Genomic DNA, 27,604 nt, shown 5'->3' with positions numbered 1-27,604 from the left:
TCTCTTTCTCTCTCTCTCTCTCACACACACACAAACACATACACAAACAGACACACACACAAACAAACACACACATTGACAACCCCACCTCTCCCAGCCAGTGCCGTTTGTATTGCTGGTGCCAGTCCCCATTCCTGCCAATCACCCAATCAGACATCAACTGTCGGTGACCTTTGACACCGCGCACGAGACGTGGGAGGCTGCCATTTATAAAAGGTTTATTCGGCCCGCCACTCATTTAAATAGGAAAGGTAATCAAGAACATTCTATTGTTTTGGTTGGAAATATAAAGGAAATCTGAGATTTTAATTTTTCTAGTCAAAAACTATAAAAAGACCACCAAAGAAAATTCGATTGTGTTTTGGATTTTGATTTTGATTTTGATGTGCCCAAACTTTTGGACTTGACTAAAAATAATTTGAATAGATTGACATTTTAAAATTGTAACCACTAAAGAAGAGAGAAAAAAGAGTGGGGGGGGGGGGGGGGGGGGGGAATGAATTTTTAAAAAATCACTTAGAATTTCATGTGAAGAAAATGTTGTTGTTGTTTTGTTTTTTTTTAATTTAAAATAAAAACCCAAACAGAATTATAATTTTTGCATCAAATTGTATCTGAAATTGTGTTTTACGAATTATGTTGCCACTGTAATTCGAATTATGGAAAAAAGAACGCATTTATAGAAGGAAATGAAAACTTACAATTTTTTTTTCTCCGAATTCTTTTCATTCTGACTTGAATGACAATAATGTTGATCACCTAGATTATTCCAAACCAAAACCCTACGATGGGTAGCAATTATCAAAGCATTTAAATACGCGTATAGATAGAATGAAGTTGACGTCACTCGGGTCTTTGTTATTATTTTTTGCCATCCACGTTTATGAGTTTTTCTCACTTAACTGTATTAACCAGACTATTAACGTTTAAGGTTACAAAGGGTTTGTATGTTGGCCCGTTATATCTCCGGATGGCAATGTTGTGAGCTTCTTCGCCAAGCGCATACTATCTATATTGCGTATTGCGTATTTATGTTTGTTTGTTGGTTTTTTTTAGGGGGCCGGGGGGGGGGGGGGGGGTTGGTTTCTTTCTTTCTTCCTTTTTTTTGTTTGTTTGTTCCTTTGTTTTTGTTTTTCATTTGTTTTAGGTAAGAAAAATAGAAAGTCGAATGCATAAAAATAAATTACGCTCAAGATTTATATTTTGCAATCATTAAAAAAAATCCATGACAACATTGATCCCATGAGGAATTGGGTTATCAGACCTGCAAATAAATGAACGTCGGTTAGGCAGGTTTAAATGTTTCTCAGTCATTTTCGTGACCTTTTTTTTTTAATCCATGGCCGGAGATAATCAACTACTTCTTTTTCCATCAAAAACAAAACAGAAAAAAAAAAACAAAACAAACAAAACAACAACAAAAATCAACACCAGCAAAACAATATTACGACTTTTTATATTATTGTCCATTTTGTTCAGGTACGAAATGTGTAAATAGGTAGATAGGTGCTCCTTCCGAGAATTCACACTTTCTGGTGACATTGACAAAAATCGCATAAATGGGATACAATCAATTTTGGTTTCTATGTTTGTAAATAAGATAGGTATATCTCACTGTCATTATTTTTGTTAAATACAACAGGTGATTTTTTTTTTGATATTGTGTAGCCTAGGTATGATTCATAATACGTGTAAATAGGTACCGATATGCTACTTCCGAGAAGTACCTTTGGAATACAATCAGTTTTGGTTTCTCTGTTTGTAAATAAGATATCTAGCTGTAATTATTTTTGTTAGGCTTATTCCATTTTTAAAATTGTTCCCGATACTGTAGTCTTCTTCTTCTTCTTCTTCTTCTTCTTCTTCTTCTTCTTCTTCTTCTTCTTCTTCTTCTTCTTCTTCTTCTTCTTCTTCTTCTTCTTCTTCTTCTTCTTCTTCTTCTTCTTTCTTCTTCTTCTTCTTTCTTCTTCTTTCTTCTTCTTCTTCTTCTTCTTTTCTCTTCTTCTTCTTCTTCTTCTTCTTCTTCTTCTTCTTCTTCTTCTTCTTCTTCTTCTTCTTCTTCTTCTTCTTCTTCTTCTTCTTCTTCTTCTTCTTCTTCTTCTTCTTCGTTTTTTCCTCTTCCTCCTCTTTATCCTCCTCCTCCTCCTCCTCCTCCTCCTCCTCCTGTTTTGTGTGTTGGTATGTAATTTATGTTTGACGAATTTTGCTGTGACGATGTAGGAATGAAATATTTATTGATGCTATGCGTTTAGTATTTGTTTTTTTAACTTGTTAAAGCAAAATTCGTCAAACATAAATTACATACCAACAAACAAAACAGGAGGAGGAGGAGGAGGAGGAGGAGGAGGAGGAGGAGGAGGAGGATAAAGAGGAGGAGGAGGAAAATGATAAGAGAATGATGGGAAATAGTGTGTAAAGATTCAAACCGACGTGAACTTACTTGAAAGTCTGATAAGCCAAATGGTTAATAAGCGCGTTGTTGTAATGGAAATACTCTCAAACCAACCTTCACTACTGACTATTACAGCAATGTTAAATCTAGTCCATAATCAGGTTTGGTTATCAGACCTGCATATGTGTGCACGTTGGTTTAAGTAAAATATTCTCAGCGATATCTACATAAAATGTACACTATTTGGATGTGGTGCTTTGTTGTTAGAAGATGTGAACTGTAACAAGTGATAAATAAAAGATATAATCAATATAACAGCTATGAAAAAAGAAGAACAAAATACCAAAATACGGAACGTTTCGGGCTTAAAACGATTCTTCAGCTACCAACAACAACAACAACAACAAAAAAACAAAAAACAAAACAAAAAAAAACAACCGATGAAAAAAAAGTGAAAACATAAATACAATACTAAACAAAAAAAAAACCCCACAAAATTTCTCTACCGTGGATCTGATTTTTAAAAAATAATGTATTTATGTTTTCACTGGTTTTTGTTGTTGTTGTTGTTGTTGTTGGCTGAAGAAGGGTTTAGATCTCGAAACGTTCCTCATTTTTTTTATGGTTGTTGTTGGTATTTTGTTCTGTCTTGAAGCTGTTAAATTCTTTTTGTTTTTCTTGTTTTTCTTGTTATTGTTGTTGTTTAATATTTTGATGATTCCATTGGTAAGTACTAGAAAATGATTTCCACATTTTTTTTTATTTTTCAGGTGTGCAAAAAACATTTTATAAACAGAATTGAAGGAATAACGGAAAGGAAGAAAGAGCGAAGAGCGAGGACAGGGATATTCAGCGCAACAAGAACGATAGAAAAAAAGGACACTTTTTATTCCAACTCCGGCCTTTAGCAAAGAAAAAAAGTCGTAGATTCATTAATTAATTTAAGAATTTAGTCCAGCTAATAATTTTACGGTAATTTTATCATTAATTTTACAAACATAATATATCTAAGCAAGAAAAAAGAAAAGAAGGAAATTTTACAAGGTTAGTAGTTCCAAATGCTGTACTTTTTCAAGTTTTGATGTTTCAATAGTTCAGTTGGTAGAGCACTCGCTTTACACGCAAAGGGACAAAGATCGATCCCGGCGGGTGCAGTCGAGAATTTCTACACATTTTGATGAAAAGTTCTTTCAGAGCCATTCGGCCCATGGAGTCGGAGTTTATCCCTTTTCTATAGCGTGAAACGGACTATATCAATTACTTGCTACCTTTTGGATGGGACGCTAGCCTATTGCAAAGTACTTTCCGCCAGATCTAACAGACCCAGCTACCCAATCACTGCTTGGTGGACAGGGGGTCAGAAAAAAATCTCGACTGCAGCCGTGATCAATCTCAGTCCCTTTGCGTGTGAAGCGAGTGCTCTACCAACTGAGCTATCGGGACCCCAACAAATTTTTGATAAGAGAAAGTTTAAGAATTAAATACAAAGAATAAGTACACCGTATTTAAAACAGTAGTAGTAGTATTAGTAGTAGTAGTAGTAGTAGTAGTAGTAGTAGTAGTAGTAGTAGTAGTAGTAGTAGTAGTAGTAGTAGTAGTAGTAGTAGTAGTAGTAGTAGTAGTAGTAGTAGTAGTAGTAGTAGTAGTAGTAGTAGTAGTAGTAGTAGTAGTGGTAGTGGTAGTGGTAGTGGTAGTGGTAGTGGTAGTGGTAGTGGTAGTGGTAGTAGTGGTAGTAGTAGTAGTGGTAGTAGTAGTGAAAGTCAATGTATCTTGGTGGTCAGTTGTACTTATTCTAAATCCCCCATTGTACTGGTAGCAAGTGAAAGTCAATTCATCTATTTATATCTCAATCTTGACCAGCGGTTTTCCAGCAATTAGGAAGACAACAACAGACATATATAGTGTTTGACAGCCTCTCTACTTAACAAACTTATCTGTAGTTATCTCAGTCAGTTGGAAATAGACGACGTGAGAAGTAGTTAGATTATCGTTATTGGTTTACATAAGACATTTGGTCCACTTCTATTCTGCGACGAGTGAGGAAAAACCAACAAGAACCGACGAGCATAATTTATACAATGACAGGACAATCAAGCAGCATCAGGTAAGAATCGAATCTCTTGTCTCCCTTCATCTGCCATTATTGTTAAATGTTCTGATATTATTTTTTTATTCAATAATTTCTGTTCACAGCTATCTTTCGTCTCTGTATGTATACGCACGTTTTGGTGCGTGTGTGTGTTTGTGTGTGTGTGTGTGTGTGTGTGTCGTTGTGAGGGTATGTGTGTATGTGTGTGTGAGTGTCGTTGTGAGGGTATGTGTGTGTGTGTGTGAGTGTCGTTGTGAGGGTGTATGTGTGTGTGTGTCGTTGTGAGGGTATGTGTGTGTGTGTGTGTCGTTGTGAGGGTATGTGTGTGTGTGAGTGTGTGTGTCGTTATGAGGGTATGTGTGTGTGTGTGTGTGTGTCGTTGTGAGGGTATGTGTTTGTGTGTGCGCGCTTGTATAAATGGATGTGCGTGTGTACAAAAATGTTTATGATGATGTTTTACAATTCTGTACGCCTCGAGCTGTTTTATCATAAAGTTCATTTCGATACAACACCCGATTGACTCGGTGGGTTACATTCAATTTCATCATTGATTTCTGTATTAAAAGATAATCAACGAACGTGTTTTATTGTGTGTAAAGAAAATGTTGCTGTTTGAAGCTCCAAGGAAAAATATAACGATAAGTATTAAATTGTAAGCTTCAATTGATTAGACGAAGACATATACTGTGGACGTTTCGGGTTTCCCCTTTATCAACAAAACAAAAAAATGAGGATACCCGATACGTCCACAGTATCTGCCTTCGTCTAATAAATTGAAGCTTACAATTCAAGACTCACCTTTATTTTTTTGTGTGCAAAGGAGATCATAAATTCCTATTTACGTCAAGTTAGTTTTGTTGCCAAAGTCGCCACAAAAGATATTTATCGAACATCTTTTTGCGTGTGGAGTAAATAATGAAATTTCTCTTTGCGTCAAAGTAGTTGTGTTGCCAAATTTGTCAATTTTATCATTGATTTATTTATTAAAAGATAGTCAACGAACGTCTTTTTGCGTGTAGAGACAATCATACATTTCTCTTTTTGTCAAGGTAGTTGTGTTACCAAAATTGTCAATTTTGTCATTGATTTCTGTATTAAAAAGATAGTCAACGAAATCCTTTTTGTGTGTAAAGAAAATCATGAATTTCTCTTTGCGTCAAGATAGTGAGTTGTGTTACTAAAGTTGTCATATTTCATCATTGATTTCTGTATTAAAAGATAGTCAACGAAATCCTTTTTGTGTGTAAAGAAAATCATGAATTTCTCTTTGCGTCAAGATAGTGAGTTGTGTTACTAAAGTTGTCATATTTCATCATTGATTTCTGTATTAAAAGATAGTCAACGAAATCCTTTTTGTGTGTAAAGAAAATCATGAATTTCTCTTTGCGTCAAGATAGTGAGTTGTGTTACTAAAGTTGTCATATTTCATCATTGATTTCTGTATTAAAAGATAGTCAACGAAATCCTTTTTGTGTGTAAAGAAAATCATGAATTTCTCTTTGCGTCAAGATAGTGAGTTGTGTTACTAAAGTTGTCATATTTCATCATTGATTTCTGTATTAAAAGATAGTCAACGAAATCCTTTTTGTGTGTAAAGAAAATCATGAATTTCTCTTTGCGTCAAGATAGTGAGTTGTGTTACTAAAGTTGTCATATTTCATCATTGATTTCTGTATTAAAAGATAGTCAACGAAATCCTTTTTGTGTGTAAAGAAAATCATGAATTTCTCTTTGCGTCAAGATAGTGAGTTGTGTTACTAAAGTTGTCATATTTCATCATTGATTTCTGTATTAAAAGATAGTCAACAAAATCCTTTTGTGTGTGTAAAGAAAATCATGAATTTCTCTTTGCGTCAAGATAGTGAGTTGTGTTACTAAAGTTGTCATATTTCATCATTGATTTCTGTATTAAAAGATAGTCAACGAAATCCTTTTTGTGTGTAAAGAAAATCATGAATTTCTCTTTGCGTCAAGATAGTGAGTTGTGTTACTAAAGTTGTCATATTTCATCATTGATTTCTGTATTAAAAGATAGTCAACGAAATCCTTTTTGTGTGTAAAGAAAATCATGAATTTCTCTTTGCGTCAAGATAGTGAGTTGTGCTACTAAAGTTGTCATATTTCATCATTGATTTCTGTATTAAAAGATAGTCAACGAAATCCTTTTTGTGTGTAAAGAAAATCATGAATTTCTCTTTGCGTCAAGATAGTGAGTTGTGTTACTAAAGTTGTCATATTTCATCATTGATTTCTGTATTAAAAGATAGTCAACGAAATCCTTTTTGTGTGTAAAGAAAATCATGAATTTCTCTTTGCGTCAAGATAGTGAGTTGTGTTACTAAAGTTGTCATATTTCATCATTGATTTCTGTATTAAAAGATAGTCAACGAAATCCTTTTTGTGTGTAAAGAAAATCATGAATTTCTCTTTGCGTCAAGATAGTGAGTTGTGTTACTAAAGTTGTCATATTTCATCATTGATTTCTGTATTAAAGATAGTCAACGAAATCCTTTTTGTGTGTAAAGAAAATCATGAATTTCTCTTTACGTCAAGATAGTGAGTTGTGTTACTAAAGTTGTCATATTTCATCATTGATTTCTGTATTAAAGATAGTCAACGAACGTTGTATTTTGTTAGTGTGTAAAAATGTCATAAATTATTCTCTCTTTGCGTCAGGGTATCTCGTCGTGTCGTTAAAATTGTCACAATACGATAAATTGCTTTATTTCCCTATATTATAACATGACCGCACTCTTTGACACTAATATTTGCCGTACTCTGAAAAACACCCCAACCCCCCCCCCCCCCCCCAAATAAAAGACCAAACAAACAAACAAACAAAAAATCAAAAGACAAAAACAAAACAAAACAAGATTTAACAATTTTATCCAGAAAACTCGTCTTTCAAAACAAAAAAAAAATCCCTTTATTCAATACTAAGGGGGAATTTTATTTATTTAGGGTCTATTCCAAGTGAAGACTAGAATAATCAAGGCGTCAGCCGCAGTACAGCGCCGCAAAGTGTTGCTAAGCCTAGGTAAATTGCTCAAGGCTGTACAACGAGGCGGCTTGTCGAACTCGGTACCTTTCGGGTACGAAGCAAAGACCGTATCGCTGAGCTGCCACGCTGTCCCATATCAATCAATTAAAATGAGGGGAAGTCTCAGGTTTGGTAGTATTTGACAAAATGAGGATCAGTTTAATTGATTGATATCGACGCACACCTATTTTCAGGTCTGATAACCCAATTCCTTATGGGCTCATTGTTGTAATGGAAATCGCAAAAAAAAAAAAGAAAAAATTTAAATGACGCAAAATATTGTCCATTACAACAATGTTAAACTAGGCCCATAAATGAATTCGGATATCAGACCGTCAGAATATGTGCACGTGGATTGATTCCAAAAAAATTCTAAAAGTATTTTTCTGTTTTTAGAGGTCGGGATATCTGCACGATTTATTATCACGCCAAAGAAAACCAGCGTTTAATAGCAAAATATGCTAGTGTTCAATGCCCATCTTGTATCGTACATCTATGATATTTATTACCAAAGACATTGTTTTCCGTCAATTTAATGTAAATATGACGCCTTCATACAAAGGATGAATTTTGGATTTTGATTAATTTCTTGGTTGTCACTCTTCTATTCTCTCTCTCTCTCTCTCTCTCTCTCTCTCTCTCTCTCTCTCTCTCTCTCTCTTTTTTCTCTCTCTCTCTCTCTCCCTCTCTCTCTCTCTCTCTCTCTCTCTCTCTCCCTCTCTCCCTCTCTCTCTCTCTCTCTCTCTCTCCCTCTCTCTCTCTCTCTCTCTTTCTGTGAGCGAATGAGTGAGTGAGTGTGAGTGTGTGTGTGTGTGTGTGTGTGTGTGTGTGTGTGTGTTTACTCCTCGCTTAATATTTTCCCCCAATTTATTTATCCATTTTCTCCAATTTTGAAAAATATTTCTTTCTTTTTTTCGCTTTCCTCTCCCCCTCGTCCCCTCGTGTTATTTGTTGATTTCACGTCTGCCCATTTGAAAAGTTTGACAATTAGAACAAGAAGAAGCAGAAAACAAATTATAAGCAAAAAAAAAAGACAGAAAGAAAGAATAGAAAATAAATGAAGAGATCCTTACAGTGTCGCCCTGTTCTTTGCATTTCCTATGTTGTCGTTCATTGTGTCGTCATCCATTTGTGTCTTTCATGATTTCCGACTCGCGTTTTAGTCGATTTCATTTTTTTTTCTTAATTATATTTTTAAAAATATTTCTGCTATTCCTGATGTTGTTGATGTTTGTTTGTTTGTTTGTTTGTTTGTTTTTATTTTTGTTGCTCTCCTTTCTGTTTGGTATGCTATTTGTCTTTTCTATTCTCTATTGTTGTTGTGCTTCTTCTTCTTGTTAATATTATTATTATTATTATTATTATTATTATTATTATTATTATTATTATTATTATTACGATTATGATTATGATTATTATTATTATTGTTATTATTATTATTATTATTATTATTATTATTATTATTATTATTATTATTATTATTATTATTATTATTATTATTATTATTATTATTATTATTATCATTATTATTATTATTGTTTATTATTATTATTATTATTATTATTATTATTATTATTATTATTATTATTATTATTATTGTTATTATTATTATTATTATTATTATTATTATTGTTATTATTATAATCATTATCATTGTGATTGTAGTAGTAGATGTTATTATAAGATGCAGACGAAAACGGTCATGTATAAATAACTTATTCGATATTTTTATACATTTCTAGATTTGGAACAAATCGCAAAGTTCTGTTGAAGGCAGTACTTCAGTTTGGTTATTAAAAAAATGTCTGAAAGAAACGAATGTGAAGAGAGCATAACAAATGAGTTCTGATTAGTTTGTAATAGATAATAATGTGAAATTGAATGTAAGCTTCAATTTTATTACAAAAACATACCAAATGAATATTTCGGGTTTCCCCTTTATCAACAAAACAGGAGGAATGAAACACCACAGATGAATGGGATGATGTGGTAGTGGCGTAGTTAATCTATCTATCTATCTATCTATCTATCTATCTATCTATCTATCTATCTATCTATATATACACACACACACACACACACACACACGCACACATATATATATATATATATATATATATATATATATATATATATATATATATATATGAATAACAGCAACAATATCCCAGTCCCTGGAGATAGCCCAATAAGCATGAATCAGAACTATTGGAGTAAATAGTTATTCGTATATATATATATATATTATATATATATATATATATATATATATATATACACACACATATATCTATATATATATACACATATATATATATATACATATATATATATATATATATATATATATAGATATATGTGTGTATATATATATATATATATATATATATATATATATATATATATATATATATATATATAACTATTTACTCCAATAGTTCTGATTCATGCTTATTGGGCTATCTCCAGGGACTGGGATATTGTTGCTGTTATTCAATAGGTCAGAAAAGTCAACAAAATCACCCCTCACCTCCCCCCCCCCCCCCCCCGCCTCCCCCGTAGATTGCCCAATATGCATGGAACAGAACTGTTGGAGGCAATTCTGGTAGTTATTTGTATAATATTTATTTATATATATTTACCGCTCCTTTATTATTCAAGTCGACACTTTTATTGAGTGGTTTTTGTCTTAAACCCCCCCCTCTCTCTCCCTCTCTCTCTCTCTCACTCTCACTCTCTCTCTCTCCCTCTCTCTCTCCCCCCCTTTCTCTCCCTTTCTACCTCTCTCTCCCCCTGTCTCTCTCTCTCTCCCTCTCCCTCTCTCTCCCTCTCCCTCTCTCTCCCTCTCTCTCTCTTTCTCTCTCCCCCTCTCTCCTCCTCCTTCTCTCTCTCCTCTCTCTCTCCCTCTTCTCTCTTCCCTCTCTCTCTCCCTCTCTCTCTCTCCTTCTCTCTCTCTCTCTCCTCTCTCTCTCTCCTCTCTCTCTCCCCCTCTCCCTCTCCTCTCTCTCCCATCTCTCCTCTCCCCCCCTCTCTTCTCTCCCCTCTCTCCCTCTCTCCTCTCTCTCCCCCTTCTCTCTCCCCTCTCCCTCTCTCCTCTCTCCCTCTCTCTCCCTCTCTCTCCTCCTCTCTCCCCTCTCCTCTCTCCCTCTCCTCTCTCCTCTCCTCTTCCCCTCCTCTCTCCCTCTCCTCTCTCCCTCCTCTTCTCTCCCCTCCCCTCTCTCCCCCCCCTCTCTCTCTCTCTCTCACTTCTATTTGAATTCCTACAAGCTCCCATAGATCTGTTTCATGACTTTTATAGGTCTGTCGGAGTCCATAGTAATTCAAATATTTATTTATTTACATATATTTACCGCTCCTTTGATACTTAATTCGAGCACTTTTATTTCGTGACTTTTATTTTATAACTAATATATAATTAATATACTTTATATATATATATATATATATATATAAATATTATATATATATATATATATATATATATAATATAAAGACGAAAACCATGGAAAATAATGCACACCTATTTGATAAAAGGAGCCATTTATAAAATATTTCAAGTATAACTATGATCAACTTCTACAATATTGTTTCGAGCATTCGCTCTCATCAGGAAGTGAAAGTGAAATGTGTGCTTGTGTATGTGTGTGTGTGTTTGTGTGTGTGTGTGTGTGTGTGTTTATCAAAAGCAATTTAGACTTGGGTATGCACTAGCACTGTATTGATGTGTTCTGCTACTAAGACGGTTTGCAGGAGTTTCATTTCGACTTCTGACTTGAATGTCATTTTCACGTCAATTGTGATTGGACAAAGACAACCCATGACTTCATTGCGGTAATGTGTTGGAAAGACTTGAGAGGGGAACAATAGATAGTATGCGCTTGGCTAAGAAACTCACAACATTGCCATCCGGAAGTATAACGGACCAACACACAAAACTGTGTGTATCCATGAACGTTTATAGTCGGTTAATACAGTTCAGTGAGCATTACTCATAAACGCGGATGGCAAAAAAAAAAAACAATAACAAAGACCAGAGTGACGTCATCTCCGTTCTATCTATAGAAGTACTATTGACTGTGACCAACACAGAACAATCAGCATAATGAGCCAGGCCACAAAAATTATATTATGAATACTTATGAAAAGGATGAGGAGCAAGATCTCTCCAGAGATAAGTGACGAGCAGTTTGGTTTTGTTAAAGAAAAGGGTACGGTAAATGCAATCTTTACGTTGAAAACATTAATGCAACGGTCAATCGAAAAACAAAAATCACTTTATCTATGCTTCATTGATTATTCCAAAGCTTTTGATTCACTAAAGCACGATACGCTATTCGAAATATTAAAGATTGGTATAGACAGTAAAGACCTTCGACCTGTGAAAAACTTATATTGGAATCAAACAGCGTGTGTCAAACTGGATAATGAAACATCGGACTTCTTTAACATTGAAAAGGGAGTAAGACAAGGTTGCGTCTTATCACCGGACCTTTTTAACATATATAGTGAAATAATATTCAAAGAAATTGAAGATATGAAAGGCGTCGTCGTTGGAGGGCAGAATATGAATAGCATAAGATACGCAGACGATGGTACTCTGATGGCCTACTCTCCAGAACATGTGCAGAAAATTTTAGATATAGTGGTGTGCAAAAGCGAAGAGATGGGCCTGAAACGAAATATTAAGAAAACCGAATGCATGGTGGTCTCAAAGAATGACAACAACGCGATCTTCCACTTGTCAAGCAAAGGAGAGACCATCAAACAAGTAAAGAAATTTAAATATTTAGGCACTATCATCACCCATGACGCACGTGACATAGAGGATATAAAACAAAGAATAGCATTAGCAAAAAACGTGTTCCATAAAATGCGACCAGTTGTGTCAAACAACAATCTAAACTTGAAGACCAGAATGAAAGTAGTGAAAACATATGTTATAAGTACCCTTTCATACGGTTGTGAAACGTGGACGCTTGACAAAGAATGTACGAGGAGGTTAGAGGCATTTGAGATGTGGGTGTGTAGAAGAATGTTGAGGGTATCATGGACAGACAGGTGTACGAACGAGGAAGTGTTGGAGAAGGTGAGAAAGGGAAGAATGCTGATCGATAACATCAGAAACAGGCAGTTACGCTTTCTGGGACATGGTGGAGAAGAGACGGAATAGAAACGTTGGTAGCATCTGGGATGATCGAAGGAAAGAGAGCTAGATGAAGACAAAGAATGACTTATCTAAATAACCTAAGAATGGCCAAATGTGACTTAAAAGCAACACAGATTTCATGCGCACCGCAGAGGATCGTGATTCGTGGAGACAGCTGACCGGCAATGTGCTCAAGAGCACAAGCCACGATGGATGATGATGTATATATATATATATATATATATATATATATATATATATATATATATGTGTGTGTGTGTGTGTGTGTGTGTGTGTGCGTGTGTGTGTGCGTATGTGTATGTGTGTGTGTATTTGTGGGCGGGGGGGGGGGTATTTTTTTTGTTTGGTAAAAATTTCAATCTTTGTTTTCAGATATTCAACATGAACTATAAAAACAATCCATATCTCATTGTATTTAACACGAATCAATTTCTAATGGAGACTAAGTAAGTTACAACTCAAGTTCAATGATCTTAATGGGGTGTCAATCTGTGTTTCAAATTGTAAAATCCATGGGCATCTTTTGGCAAAGTTGGTTTTATCTGCTGGAGATGGTTGTATTTCTTTGAGGAGATCTTCCTCTGACTGGTGTAAACCTGCATCGGTAATCATTAGAAGTTGCTCTTCCATCACTCAGTGATCGGGGAAGCAGATTCCAGTTATCCTGATGGTTGGGTTCAAACAGAATGGTTCCATCTGGTTCACAACTGCTCTTATGTCAGTAAAAGTTGGGAATGCTACCATCTTTCCTGGCCTGTTTGTGGTTAAGGTGTTACTTCATCAAATGACAGGAAGCATTTGTATGTCAAGTAATGTACTGTAGCTTTTATGGAGTGCTGTTTTCTGTCATGTGAGAGATTTAAAAAATAATTGTATTGTAGTTAGATGGAGTGAAAATGTCAACTTTTGATCAATTGCTGCATTTATTGAGTCGCATACCATCTGATTATGTCCTTTCTCTAAATAAATACTTTTGTACAACTGTGGCGCCTTGCTTCCATATAAATAAACTCAACATTCTTGACATCACGTTTCTATACCATTGTCGGAGATTATTATTTTGGTGTAAGTACCAGCTGTTAATTGTGCGCATAAGTAGTTGTAGAGACAACTCGTTGGCGGTCAGACGTGCCTCATCAATTTGGTCATGTAGTAAACAGCAGAGGCTTGGATCGATGGAGATGATAAAACAGCAGAGGCTTGGATCGATGGAGATGATAAATCAGCAGAGGCTTGGATCGATGGAGATGATAAAACAGCAGAGGCTTGGATTGATGGAGATAATAAAACAGCAGAGGCTTGGATCGATAGAGACAATAAAACAACAGAGGCTTGGATCGATGGAGATAATAAAACATCAGAGGCTTGGATCGATGGAGATAATAAAACATCAGAGGCTTGGATCGATGGAGATAATAAAACATCAGAGGCTTGGATCGATGGAGACAATAAAACATCAGAGGCTTGGATCGATGGAGACAATAAAACAGCAGAGGCTTGGATCGATGGAGATAATAAAACAACAGAGGCTTGGATCGATAGAGATAATAAAACATCAGAGGCTTGGATCGATGGAGATAATAAAACAACAGAGGCTTGGATCGATGGAGATAATAAAACATCAGAGGCTTGGATCGATGGAGATAATAAAACATCAGAGGCTTGGATCGATGGAGATAATAAAACAACAGAGGCTTGGATCGATGGAGATAATAAAACAACAGAGGCTTGGATCGATGGAGATAATAAAACATCAGAGGCTTGGATCGATGGAGACAATAAAACATCAGAGGCTTGGATCGATGGAGATAATAAAACATCAGAGGCTTGGATCGATGGAGATAATAAAACATCAGAGGCTTGGATCGATGAAGGTAATAAAACATCAGAGGCTTGCATCGATGGAGATGATAAAACAGCAGAGGCTTGGATCGATGGAGATAATAAAACATCAGAGGCTTGGATCGATGGAGATGATAAAACAGCAGAGGCTTGGATCGATGGAGATGATAAATCATCAGAGGCTTGGATCGATGGAGATAATAAAACATCAGAGGCTTGGATCGATGGAGATAATAAAAATCAGAGGCTTGGATCGATGGAGATAATAAAACATCAGAGGCTTGGATCGATGGAGATAATAAAACATCAGAGGCTTGGATCGATGGAAATAATAAAACATCAGAGGCTTGGATCGATTTAGATAATAAAACATCAGAGGCTTGGATCGATGGAGATAATAAAACAGCAGAGGCTTGGATCGATGGAGATAATAAAACAGCAGAGGCTTGGATTGATAGAGATAATAAAACATCAGAGGCTTGGATCGATGGAGATAATAAAACATCAGAGGCTCGGATCGATGGAGATGATAAAACAGCAGAGGCTTGGATTGATGGAGATAATAAAACAGCAGAGGCTTGGATTGATGGAGATAATAAAACAGCAGAGGCTTGGATTGATGGAGATGATAAAACAGCAGAGGCTTGGATTGATGGAGATAATAAAACAGCAGAGGCTTGGATCGATGGAGATAATAAAACAGCAGAGGCTTGGATTGATAGAGATAATAAAACATCAGAGGCTTGGATCGATGGAGATAATAAAACATCAGAGGCTTGGATCGATGGAGATGATAAAACAGCAGAGGCTTGGATTGATGGAGATAATAAAACAGCAGAGGCTTGGATTGATGGAGATAATAAAACAGCAGAGGCTTGGATTGATGGAGATGATAAAACAGCAGAGGCTTGGATTGATGGAGATAATAAAACATCAGAGGCTTGGATCGATGGAGATAATAAAACATCAGAGGCTTGGATTGATGGAGATAATAAAACAGCAGAGGCTTGGATTGATGGAGATAATAAAACAGCAGAGGCTTGGATTGATGGAGATAATAAAACATCAGAGGCTTGGATAGATGGAGATAATAAAACATCAGAGGCTTGGATCGATGGAGATAATAAAACAGCAGAGGCTTGGATTGATGGAGATAATAAAACAGCAGAGGCTTGGATTGATGGAGTTAATAAAACAGCAGAGGCTTGGATTGATGGAGATAATAAAACAGCAGAGGCTTGGATCGATGAAGATAATAAAACAGCAGAGGCTTGGATCGATGGAGATAATAAAACAGCAGAGGCTTGGATCGATGGAGATAATAAAACATCAGAGTCTTGGATCGATGGAGATAATAAAACATCAGAGGCTTGGATCGATGGAGATAATAAAACAGCAGGGTCTTGGATCGATGGAGATAATAAAACAGCAGAGGCTTGGATCGATGGAGATAATAAAACAGCAGAGGCTTGGATCGATGGATATGATAAAACAGCAGAGGCTTGGATTGATGGAGATGATAAAACAGCAGAGGCTTGGATTGATGGAGATGATAAAACAGCAGAGGCTTGGATCGATGGAGATAATAAAACATCAGAGGCTTGGATCGATGGAGATAATAAAACATCAGAGGCTTGGATCGATGGAGATGATAAATCAGCCTGAAGATCTATATAAGATTCATAAACTCTCCTCGTTCAGCTTTATCCTTTTATTTTTGCCACAACCATTAGAAGCTGCTGTCGTCCATTATTCACGATGAGAATTCTATGTCATTTCATCGACATTTGCACCTTTGTGTTTGACGCATTCATCGCAATTGTCTTTTCTTGGCTTGAAAATAATGCTGTCTGTCTTCCTCTGTTACTTCGATACAACTCGTTCCTCTTCCCTTGCAACAACATCTATCTTTCAATAGCTTCGCTTTCTTTTCAACACATTTCTTTGATGAATCATATTTTCTTCTAACATAACATTCCAGTCTTTGTTATTTTGTTTGGCACTAATTTTGTTACATGAAATTAGCCGAGCAGTTACATTCACAATTTTGGTCATCTGTTGTATCCAAGTGGTTCGTGTTTGAAATGACCTGTAGTGTCTCCACAACTTCTCTATCGTTAGGTCTATTATTGAATGCCTTTGTCCATTTCTGTTGGTATTCTTTCTGCACTTTTAATGATTATGCAAATACCTAATATCAAGTCTTTAAAATTAGTTACCAGAATGAAAAAGAAATGTACTGTTACGATTTGTTTAGCTAAAACCAATGTTCTGGTAAGCATAAAACAAGACAAAACAAAGCGACACAAACAAACAAACAAACAAAGCTAAACCTGTAAAAATGATAAGTCTTCATAACCTAATATTCATGGAAATATATTGATAATGCCTTGATCAACAATTTTCTATGAAAACCTTGACCAAATGGTGTCCGATAGTTGTTTGTGTATTGTGATGAGGCAGGTTTGCCGAGGTCGATTATTCTGGTCAGCTTGTGCTTGTATTTTGGAGTCTGGTCTATAAACAAGAACAAATCATTCCATCCAATAAATTTGTTATGTTATAATATACCAAATATAAGATTATGCAATAAATCAGATAATTAGAAAATTAGATTTAATACATATTTGATTAACATTCAGAATTGTTTCACTTACGAGATTTGTCATTCTCAATTTTTAAAAAAAACTCAGAACGGAATAAAAAATATTTGCATAACAATTAGAACAAATCGTCCTTGATTATTTATTGATATTATCAATTTTAGATTCGTCTCGTACATACCAACAGTTTTCCCACTACACACAAAACATTCATTTAGATAACTATCGTTTTTTTGGGGTTTTTTCTAATTCCGAGTGAATAAAAAGTGTTTTATACCTTTAATACCTTTAATTGTCCGCCTCATCAGTAAAGATAATGTTATGTGGTGTAGTCGATCTCTTTGAATACCAAAATCAAAACTATAATCAAGGTCGGCTTTAGAATGTTTGACACTTACTGATGTCTTGGAGGTTCCATTTACTATCGGTTGTCTCTCTAATTTCATTCGATCGATCTTATGCTGGATAGGGCCTCTCTGACGAAGCTTTCCGTTTTGTCATCTCCACCATCATTCTTTCTTTTTGAAGAGGAACATTTTTACCTTTTGTTTTGGACTTGGATTTGGAATCGGAGCAATAGGCCTAGATAAACCCTTGGAGTGTAATGGCATTTTAAAAAATCCAACTTCATCAATAATCAAAATAGTGCAACTATGTGGTCTTGTGGTATAACACTCTCCCTCATTAGAAGGTGTCTTGGGATCGAGTCCCGCTCTGAGCGGCGCATAACTGAGTCCTTGGAAAAGACTCTTAAACCACATTATCTAGCCGTACCCAGGTGTAAATTGAGTATCAGGCCGTTAACAGCACTGTCTCTGTCGGGAAAATAATAATCTCTCTTTACAGGCACCATGTTCCGCCCTACTTGTTAGTTATTGCTGCTGGCCAGGGACCCTTTGCAAAGTGCCCTGACCGCGTTTACTGGATATTGCGCTATATAAATTCTCAATGTTATTTTTGTTTGTTTGTTTGTTTGTTTGTTTTTGTTTGTTTAGCTTTTTCCTTTTCTTTTAAAAAAATAAATCAAAAGATCCTTGTTGTTGCTGGACAGGATGGGTAGGGGTTTAAATGGTGGGATGATATCAGGATAGCATCAGGTGGACATGTCATGGGGATGACGTGATTTAATAGGGTGATTGTCATGATCGAGCTTTGTTATTTTAAATTAATAGAGCGGGTGGTTGGATGGGAGCATCACCCTTGAATCATATACCTATGATGTTCGCATGGGTGTACGATCCGATAGTGATGTCGTTTCTTCTTCTCTTTACTAGCCTATCCTGCTTCTTTGGTTTGTGATTGTATTTTTGACAGGGGATATTTTTTTTTCTGTAAATCTTCTGCCTGTTTGTTCTTGGTTATTTATAATTTAGCTTATGATAACTTTAGGTTATGATTTTGATTTACATTTGTACTATTTTTGTTAGATTGCTTGTTTCTTTGTTTCAGCGGTCTCTCATATAACCTCAATTGTGTTGGAAGAGACCTAAAGCAACAAACAACAAATAAATTAATAGAGATGTGGAGAACAGATGATCGGCGTATTATCTTTTTTAAATACCCAAACATTATTTCGTACATTATATTTACTAGTAAAGCATAACCGGGAGATGATAGGCTTGAAGTTCAGTCGCATCGTGACTTTAGAAATTGACAATTATTTAGCAGCTGTGATATTTATGGATGATCAAAATTATAGTCCAATGTCAATACAACCCTATTAACAGTAAAATGAAATATTGATTTTGTAGTTAAAAACACAATCATTCTTTCTAATCCACGAAAACAAGCTATACATCATTTACATGACTTGTTTTTGATTGCTTGAAAGTACTTCTCCGTCTCCCTTGAACTCTGAACTAACATCAGAGGTTTGATCATCTTGAGACTAAAGAATAAGAGGGCGCGCTTATCTCTGAAGTTGAGGTTAGATCAGCGGATTGGCAAAAACGCTACCTCAGAGGTTAGATCAGCGGATTGGCAAAAAAGCTACCTCAGAGGTTTGATCAACGGATTGGCAAAAACGCTACCTCAGAGGTTTGATCAACGGATTGGCAAAAACGCTACCTCAGAGGTTTGATCAACGGATTGGCAAAAACGCTACCTCAGAGGTTTGATCAACGGATTGGCAAAAAAGCTACCTCAGAGGTTTGATCAACGGATTGGCAAAAACGCTACCTCAGAGGTTTGATCAACGGGCCATCGATGTCTTATTCAGCGACATTGTGTCACTTGTGACATTAGACCGATGACACCATTACTTATGGCAATAAATACCAAATTGAAATTTCGACATTATATCAATAATTTCAGTCAAACCAGTGTAATACATATGGAATTTAATAATATTTCAGAAACCAAAGACTTCAAAAATAGAAATATGCATGGAAAATAGAGCATCTGAATGTGACTTGTAACATAAGACCGGTGACACCATTACTTATACTTATGTACAAGCAACACCAAATCACACTTTCGTCCATACTATATCATTATTTTCAGTCAAAAAAGCATAATAACCGCAAATCAGATGACCATCCAAGCCAATAGTCAATAATGCTAAAATGAAATTCAATAATATGCTAAGAAACTAAATACTTTCAAATTGGAATTATACTTAGAAATTAGTAATACCATTGTTGCTATTACTTAGGTCAAAATCGGCACTAGAACTCAATTTTGCCTCAATAAATCAAGAATAGCAACTGAAAAATGTAATACAGTCTGTTAAAATGTAATTCAATGACATTTCAAGCTTTGAAGAACATGAGAACAGAAATACATTAGAAACTTCAAACTTAAGTGTCACCTGTGACATTTTAACCAATGACACCAATGGTCACAAAAAGTACCAGAAGTCATACAAACTCTAGATAAATATCAGCAATGGTAATGAATTCATGTAACCAGACGATAACATCCGCCCTACTGCTCAAATCTACTAGTTTGTACTAATTTAGTGTGTTAATAGTAAAACAAATCAAATTTCTTGACAACCCTTTTATTTATCTGGATTCGTCAAAAGCTTGAGTTTTGTCTTTTTCTTGATTCATACAACCCTGAAACATAAAAAAATTAGAATTACAAGGAAATAATTAATTGTGTCAAAATCACGGTCTCAGATGAGATGTCATAATATCATATTTGTAAATAGAATAACAGCTGAAAACATAATTTTTTGGTGGCACTTTGTAATATCCAATATCAAGTGTTGCTTGTGACAATGTAAAATAGCGATGACACCAAAGTTCAACTTACCTTTTCTGCATGGAGCCACGCTGGAAAGGCAACTGAAAGTGCTGCACTTCAAAGGCTGGTAAGAAGGTTGGATCAAAATTGCGAATCGCCATTTAACGAAACAAACTTCCACGTGTTCACGCATGCCGTGTTGCTTGTGACAAATGACACCAAAACCAATAAACCTCAATATCAGCAAAACGGAATACATTTACTCCAAGATTTGAGTTCAGAAGGAAAATCTATGTTTTTTCTCATAATAAAACATTTTATAACCATTAAAAATGAGCTTTAAAGTTTCGTGTCGAGTCTTAGTATTGTGCAGTGTTTGATGACACCAAAGGTCACAAGCAACACCAACTTTTAAGAACTCTATATGAAACTTAATCAGATATGTAATATACTGCAATTGCGTTTAAAAGTAAATTTTGACTTTATACTATTAGTCAAATTTCAATCATGTGAGCTAAAACATCACATTTAATTTCTACATGATTTCTAAAAAGGTGATGCGTTGACCTCGTTTTAAGCACATGCCAAACTGCATTCAAATTTGAATTTCAAGTTGTTTATTTCATATTCTGTTGAACAGAGTATCATGAGCTATCTCATTTTATCTCTTCTTCATATTATCAATTGATTACAAGCATTAACCCAATGAAAACAGCCCATAATTAAGTAAAAATCAAATTTTCTTAACATTGGTATCAGACGGGCACCTTTTGACCTTGGCTCATATATATATATATATATATATATATATATATATATATATATATATATTTTTTTTTTTTGTTGCCATCCACGTTTATGAGTAATCCTCACTAAACTGTATTAACCAGAGTATAAACGACCAAGATCACACACAGTTTTGTGTGTTGGTCCGTTATAATTCCGGATGGCAATGTTTTTAATTTCTTAGCCAAGCGCATACTATTTATTGATAGTATGAAGTTGACGTCATTCAGTTCTTTGTTGTTGCTTTTTGCCATCCGCGTCTATGAGTGATTCTTGCTAAACTGTATTAACCAGACTATAAACGTTTAAGGTTACACACAGTTTTGTGTGTGTTGGTCCATTATACTTCCGGATGGCAATGTTGTGAGCTATCTATATATTGTATGCGCGTGGCTGAGAAGCTCACAACATTGCCATCCGGAAGTATAATGGACCAACACACACAAAACTGTGTGTAACCTTAAACGTTTATAGTCTGGTTAATACAGTTTAGTGAAAATTACTCATAAACGTGGATGGCAAAAAAAAAAAAACCAAAAACAAAAACAAAAAAAAAACCAAAACAACAAAAAACAATAACAAAGACCTGAGTGACGTCATCATCATCATTCTGTCTATATCGGAAAATATCGGAGACTCCCCGAGACTGACCGAGAATCAACGCGTGGAACGTTGAAACGTCTCAGGAGATGGCACGGGTTAATTCCAAAATGGCCGAGATGACAGACTGTTCTGCCATACTCTGGAAAAAAACACGTATTTTAAACATTTGGCCAGAAAACTCGTTATTCAAATATCGATCGATTTAAACGACCCTCATCTTGGAAAAAACTCTCAAACCTGAGACTTCACTGAAGACTTCGCGAAGTCCCAGGGTTGAGAGTTGTTAGCCAAGATGAGGGTCATTTATATCGATCGATCGATATTTGAAGGACGCGTTTTCTGGCCAAATTTTTTAATATAGTATTTTCTAGAATACGGCAGTATTGTGAATGGATGATTGAGTGAGATACACAGGATTAATACATTTGGAATGATGGGGGGGGGAGGGGGGGGGGGGAGGGGGGGGAGGGGGGGGGGGGAGGTAACTCTTAATCAACACATCTCGGTCTTCAGGGAGAGTGAAAAAAAACATCCAAACGTTTTCAGAAATATTTTTAAATCCAAAATTAAAAGACCACGCAATACAACATAAATAACAACATAAAATAAGCAGGTGAGAATAGGGTTCAACAGTTGTGACGTCACTTCCCTTGTAATGACGCATAGTAACTAAATCTAAACTATCGGAACAATGGCGGACGCCATTATCTCTATCACCGCTCTGATGAAATACTTCTCCGACGAAACATAAACGTGTATCCAGAGGAGAAAAACATTAAAAATCTGATCATGTTTTGACTTTTATACATTCTGATCACATGACATGTGAAAAAGTTCTAGCCAGCATGAAGAATACAAAGTACCGTTTTCAACCAAGCTGCTGGTTGCTGGGCGGGCTTGACATCAGACTATTGAATCTTTTGGAACCCCCCCCCCCCCAAAAAAAAAAAAAAAAAAAAAATTCTACTTTCTTTGATGTTTGTTAATTTGTAACACGACACCCAAATTGTTATACGTTCAATTTTAACTCTTTCCCTACCAGCTATTTTCAGAATTTTGCCCTAACTTCACACGCACTTAACACAAAAAATAGATTTTTCATACAGAATAGTAACGAGTATATTCTATATGTGACCCATCGCCTCAAAACGGTATTAAGTTGGGATGACTAAGATGCTGAAAATTAAATTTGTAGCCAGAAATATCAGACTTGCGTTTAGTTTATAAACTTTATTGAAGAGAATGAATTCTTATTTCAGGTTGCTGAATACCGATAATTCATAATTTTGTCCAGTTTACCTTTAATTTGACTTTTTAGCATCTGGTTCATCCCGACATAATACCTTTTTGAGACGTTGGGTCACATATTTGATTCAGACAAATGAGCTCTGCAGCACAGTGACCAGTTTTTATGGCTATAACTATAACAAAATGAAATCAGAATAAGAAAAATGTTGGTTACCTCGTAACGAATGTGACGATTTTCCTATGGCTGGTAAGGACAGAGTTAACGTCTAAAAAATCTAATCTGATCATATTTATAATATTAAGGCATTATCCACCAAATGTGCTCTACGCGCTTTACAATGGGTCCCTAGCTAACAGCAACACTTAACATGTAGGACGATTATACCTCACGCTTGTTAGTCGATATTACATTTTATTTTTCAATACAGAGACAACGCTGTTAACGCCAAGGTACTCAATTTTTCAATTAAAAAACAAAAAAACAAAAACAAAACAAAAAACAAAAGAAAACTATTTTAAGTGGTGAGTAAGTAGGGCAGGATTGAGTAGAAAGTTTCGTGCTATTCCTCTGGGTGTTGTGTGAAAACGAATGTGTTCTGATTAAACTTTAATGTGTACAACGATCAAACACAGAGAAAATTTCCTTCCCCCCCCCCCCCCCCCCCCCCTCCCCTTCTCTTTCTTTCTCTCGAATAGTGGGTGCGTGTGATATAAGTACGAGGTACTATCTAATGCATCCATTATTGTAATCCGGTACCAGCTAAAAATAGAACTATGAATTTATTGTGCGGCTATATGGTCTTGTGGTATGACATTCGCTTTCGGATCGGAAGGTCCTGGGTTCGAGTCTCGTTCGCCGCATAGTTTACTGTTTAATGACATTCTCTCATCGTACTCAGGTATAAATGAGTAGTTGGCTGTTGACAGCGTTGTCCTGTCGGGAAAAAAATAATATCGCCTATCAGGCGTAATGTCTCGTTCTATATTATGTTATGCGTTGCTGTTGGCTAGGGACCTTTTGTAAAGCGCTTTGAGCACGTTTAGTGGTTTATTGCGTTTGATAAAAGCTCAAGTTTTATTTGTGAAACTGTCACCGAAAGCTAAAATGTGACCCTTAAGGGGAGGTTTGGGTCTAATTATTAGGAAAATCCTTCAAAAATTTGATTTTGAGATTTTGGTGGAAAATGATATTTTATTATCTTAGAAATAATATAATTGAAGTCCAAATTCTTAAAGTAGACTATAAAGGCACGAAATACAAAGTCGAAAATGGTACAGGTAGTAAGAAATGTGTCTATTTTCTCAATTTGTCATTTTTCTAAGGGTATGGGAAACTGTGTCAAACGTTTCTCAGAATCTATTCAATGAAATTGTCTGAAATTTTCCACAGTTATGACAGAGATAATGTATTGTGTCACCATAGAGAGATATTTTTGATAAGATGTGTGAATTTTAAATTATAATCCTAAATCTGAATTTTTTACATCAATTTTGTCATAACATTTTGATTCTCAACTTTGTAATGATCTAATAAAAATTCCATAAGCTAAAGCCGTAAAATCTCTCTATGGTGACACACTATGGTACAATGTTGACAAGAGGGAAGAATATGGAGGTCATTCCTTCATTAGTTTTTGTGGAACGTTTGCCACAAGATTGTTATATTTTTTGATGTCAGACCCCCAAATTAGATCGCAAAATGGGTATCAACACAGATAATTAAAATTTTTTAACCTATACTGATGATACAGAATGATTAAAACCGCCCAATATAGGTAATTAAATTTTTTTGAGAAAAGACCCAAACCGCCCCTTAATAGTGAGACTACGACGCAAACACCATATCACTGAGTTACTCTGCCCCCCCCCCCCCCCTCTAAGATAAAAGAAAAATAACAGCCCCCCCCCCCCTCATACTTGAATCTCATACGTAATAGCTACGAAGCAAAGACCATACCGCTCAGCCACCCCCCCCCCCCTTTTCCTATAAAAGTGAAATAACAGCCCCCCGGCCTAACAAATACTCGAATCTCTTACATTGTGATACGTTACGAAAGTCCCCATTTCGGACGTTGGGGTTCCGTCGGGCCTCGGGCTTTAATTAAAGACCATAAATGATTATCACCAGTTCAAAGGACAAACACACACACACAGACACGCACACACACAAACACACACACACAAACACACACACACATACCGTAAATCAATATTTACTCTATTAGTCTACCTGTAGTGATTAATACCAGGGATTGCGTCTTTTGGGCAGTCTGAGCACACAGAAGAAGAAGAAGAAGAAGAAGAAGAAGAAGAAGAAGAAGAAGAAGAAGAAGAAGAAGAAGAAGAAGAAGAAGAAGAAGAAGAAGAAGAAGGAGGAGGAGGAGGAGGAGGAGGAGGAGGAGGAGGAGGAGGAGGAGGAGGAGGAGGAGGAGGAGGAGGAGGAAGAGGAAGAAGACGACGACGGAGCCAGAAATATCAGACTTGTGTTGAGTTTTTATGCGTTATTGAGGAGAATGGATACCATGTTCTAGGGTGCTAATGCCAACAATTTATATTTTTGACCAGTTTCACATTAAATTCGGCTTTTAAGCATCTGGTTCGTTCCGACATAATACCGTTTTGAGACGATGGGTCACTAATTATACCAACCAAACTAGAAACGTTCAACGTTCCACACAGTTTTCTGTGTTGATACAGATATACGTCATATCAGGCTGGCGGATATCGTGAGTACTTTACCTAAAGGCATAGCATTAATGGAAGTTGTGAAATGTAAAAAGAAATAGATAACAATCGTTATGTTAGCTTCTCTTGTTATTGGCTGACGAAGGATTTTGAACCTGAAAAGTTGTGTGTCTAGTATTTTGCTCATTTTGTAGAGCATGAATTTATGCCCTGCGTTTAGGTAAAATACTCATAAATCCGCCGGTCACATTAAAGATACGAACCCACAAAACTGTGTGTAACTTTTAACGTTTATAGAAGAAACGAAATTGACGTCACACGGCTCTTCGTAATAGTTTTTAACCAGCCATTTTTATGAGTAGTTCTCACGAAATAGTATTATTCAGATCAACGTTCAAGGTTAGCATTGTTTTGTGTGTTGGTACGTTTTATCCGGCTGGCAGATGTTGTGAGTATCCTGTTACTAAAATAGAGTTGCGCCACCTTCTGATACAATTTGAAACCTATTCAGTGTTAGTGCATAGTCCAGAGGAATGGTTTTATACTTCCAATGAGTTTTGAAGAGGATGTGACGTCACGACTTCTATGCCTAATTGGTGAATTAAAAGAATCCCTCACTAACCAAAATGCATTCACTTTGTGATGTTTGTGCGGCTATGTGGTCGTGTGGCATGACACTCGCTTTCGGATAGGAAGATCTTGGGTTCGTGCTTCTCTTGGTAGGTACATAGTTGAGTACTTGGAAATGACTCTTTGGTTCATATTCTCTCATCATACTCAGGTGTAAAATGAGCACCTGGCCGTTAAAAGTGTTGTCTCTGCCAGAAAAAAATGGTAATATCGTCTAACAGGCGTCATCATGTCTCGTATTCCATATTGGTGTTGGTCCGTGACACTTTGTAAAGCGCTTTGAGCACAATAAGTGGATATTATGCTAAATAAAAGCTCACATTTTTTAATAGGGTTAGTTTTCTTCTTTTAACTTCAGCAAACTTTTTCTGGGCCTTTGTCCTGCGTCAATAACAACCAGAATGTTTGATTTCTTACCAAGATGAGGGTCATTTAAACTCACTCAATCCCATGACCGGATGGCCGTCTGGGGGGGACTTGCGTGAAGCAGAAGTTAAAGTCTTCCTCCGTGCCTGCCTGTTGCTAGCCCTATGTAGCAGCTCCAGAACCGACATCTCTGTCCATTCTTCTATATTGTCCAGCCACATCTTCCTATGGCGCCGTCTTCTGCGTTGGCCTTCGACTGTGCCTTGTAGGACTGTCCTGCTCAGGCTATCGTGTCGAGTATGGTGTCCAAACCAGGACAGTTTTCTGCGCTTCACAGTCACTAGAAGAGGTTCTTTTGGGCCTGCCCAGGCTTCTAGTTCTTCCAGGACGTCATTTAACTCTCTCCTTACCATCCATTTTTAGAATTCCCCCCGAAAATTAACTCCAAACCAACACAAAAATAGACTTTTCTAACTCAAACAAAAAAGTAACAAGTGAGCTCTACAGCAGTGTTTAGTATTTATAGCTGTAATCAACGCATTTCTTTAAATTTTGTGATCTACAAGAGAAATCAGAATGAGAAAATTGTCTGTTCCATCGTAAGGATTGTGACGATTTTCCTATGGGTGGTAAGGACAGGGTTAAAACGATCGATAAAAAAAAAAAAATTAAGGATGAGTTTTCTGGCCAAATTTTCAATTCTGTGTTTTTCCAGAGTACGGCAGTTATCTAGTTAAGAAACTCAATTTCTGGCCAAAATACAGACCCGTGATTTGTCGATGTACATTTAAATCTGTCTGTCTGTCTCGTGTTGTGTTTGTTTAACAATAGCATTATTTCTTCTGATGTTTCTGCCAGCTGTTGTTGTTGTTATAGATAAGCTGGTCTGGTGTTTGGGCATTTGTCTGTTTGACTAAGGACTTGTGTCGCATTTGAATGTTTCTCACCATGGGGCAGAATGGCT

General features: G+C 36.1%; 1 protein-coding gene across 7 annotated transcripts in view; it reads left to right on the top strand.

The window, feature by feature from the left end:
• Window positions 1–27,604, top strand: part of LOC144978898 (uncharacterized) — a 150,477-nt gene that overhangs the window by 3,674 nt on the left and 119,199 nt on the right. The window contains exons 1-3 of one of the 7 annotated variants that reach the window (XM_078925496.1): window positions 232–251; window positions 3,163–3,364; window positions 4,253–4,496. In XM_078925496.1, the coding sequence (XP_078781622.1) occupies window positions 4,471–4,496 (26 nt within the window). In that variant the 5' untranslated portion in view covers window positions 232–251; window positions 3,163–3,364; window positions 4,253–4,470. Of the gene's footprint in view, window positions 1–231; window positions 444–3,162; window positions 3,437–4,252; window positions 4,497–27,604 lie in introns of those variants that run through there. The other 6 variants (XM_078925492.1, XM_078925491.1, XM_078925497.1 and 3 more) reach the window with 6 other exon arrangements.

Source organism: Berghia stephanieae, chromosome 8, assembly GCF_034508935.2.
Source record: "Berghia stephanieae isolate SIO BIC M18660-M18661 chromosome 8, UCSD_Bste_1.3, whole genome shotgun sequence".
Lineage (NCBI taxonomy): Eukaryota > Metazoa > Mollusca > Gastropoda > Nudibranchia > Aeolidiidae > Berghia > Berghia stephanieae.
The sequence above is the reverse complement of the archived record's forward strand: the minus strand, read 5'-3'. Positions and strand labels throughout refer to the sequence as shown.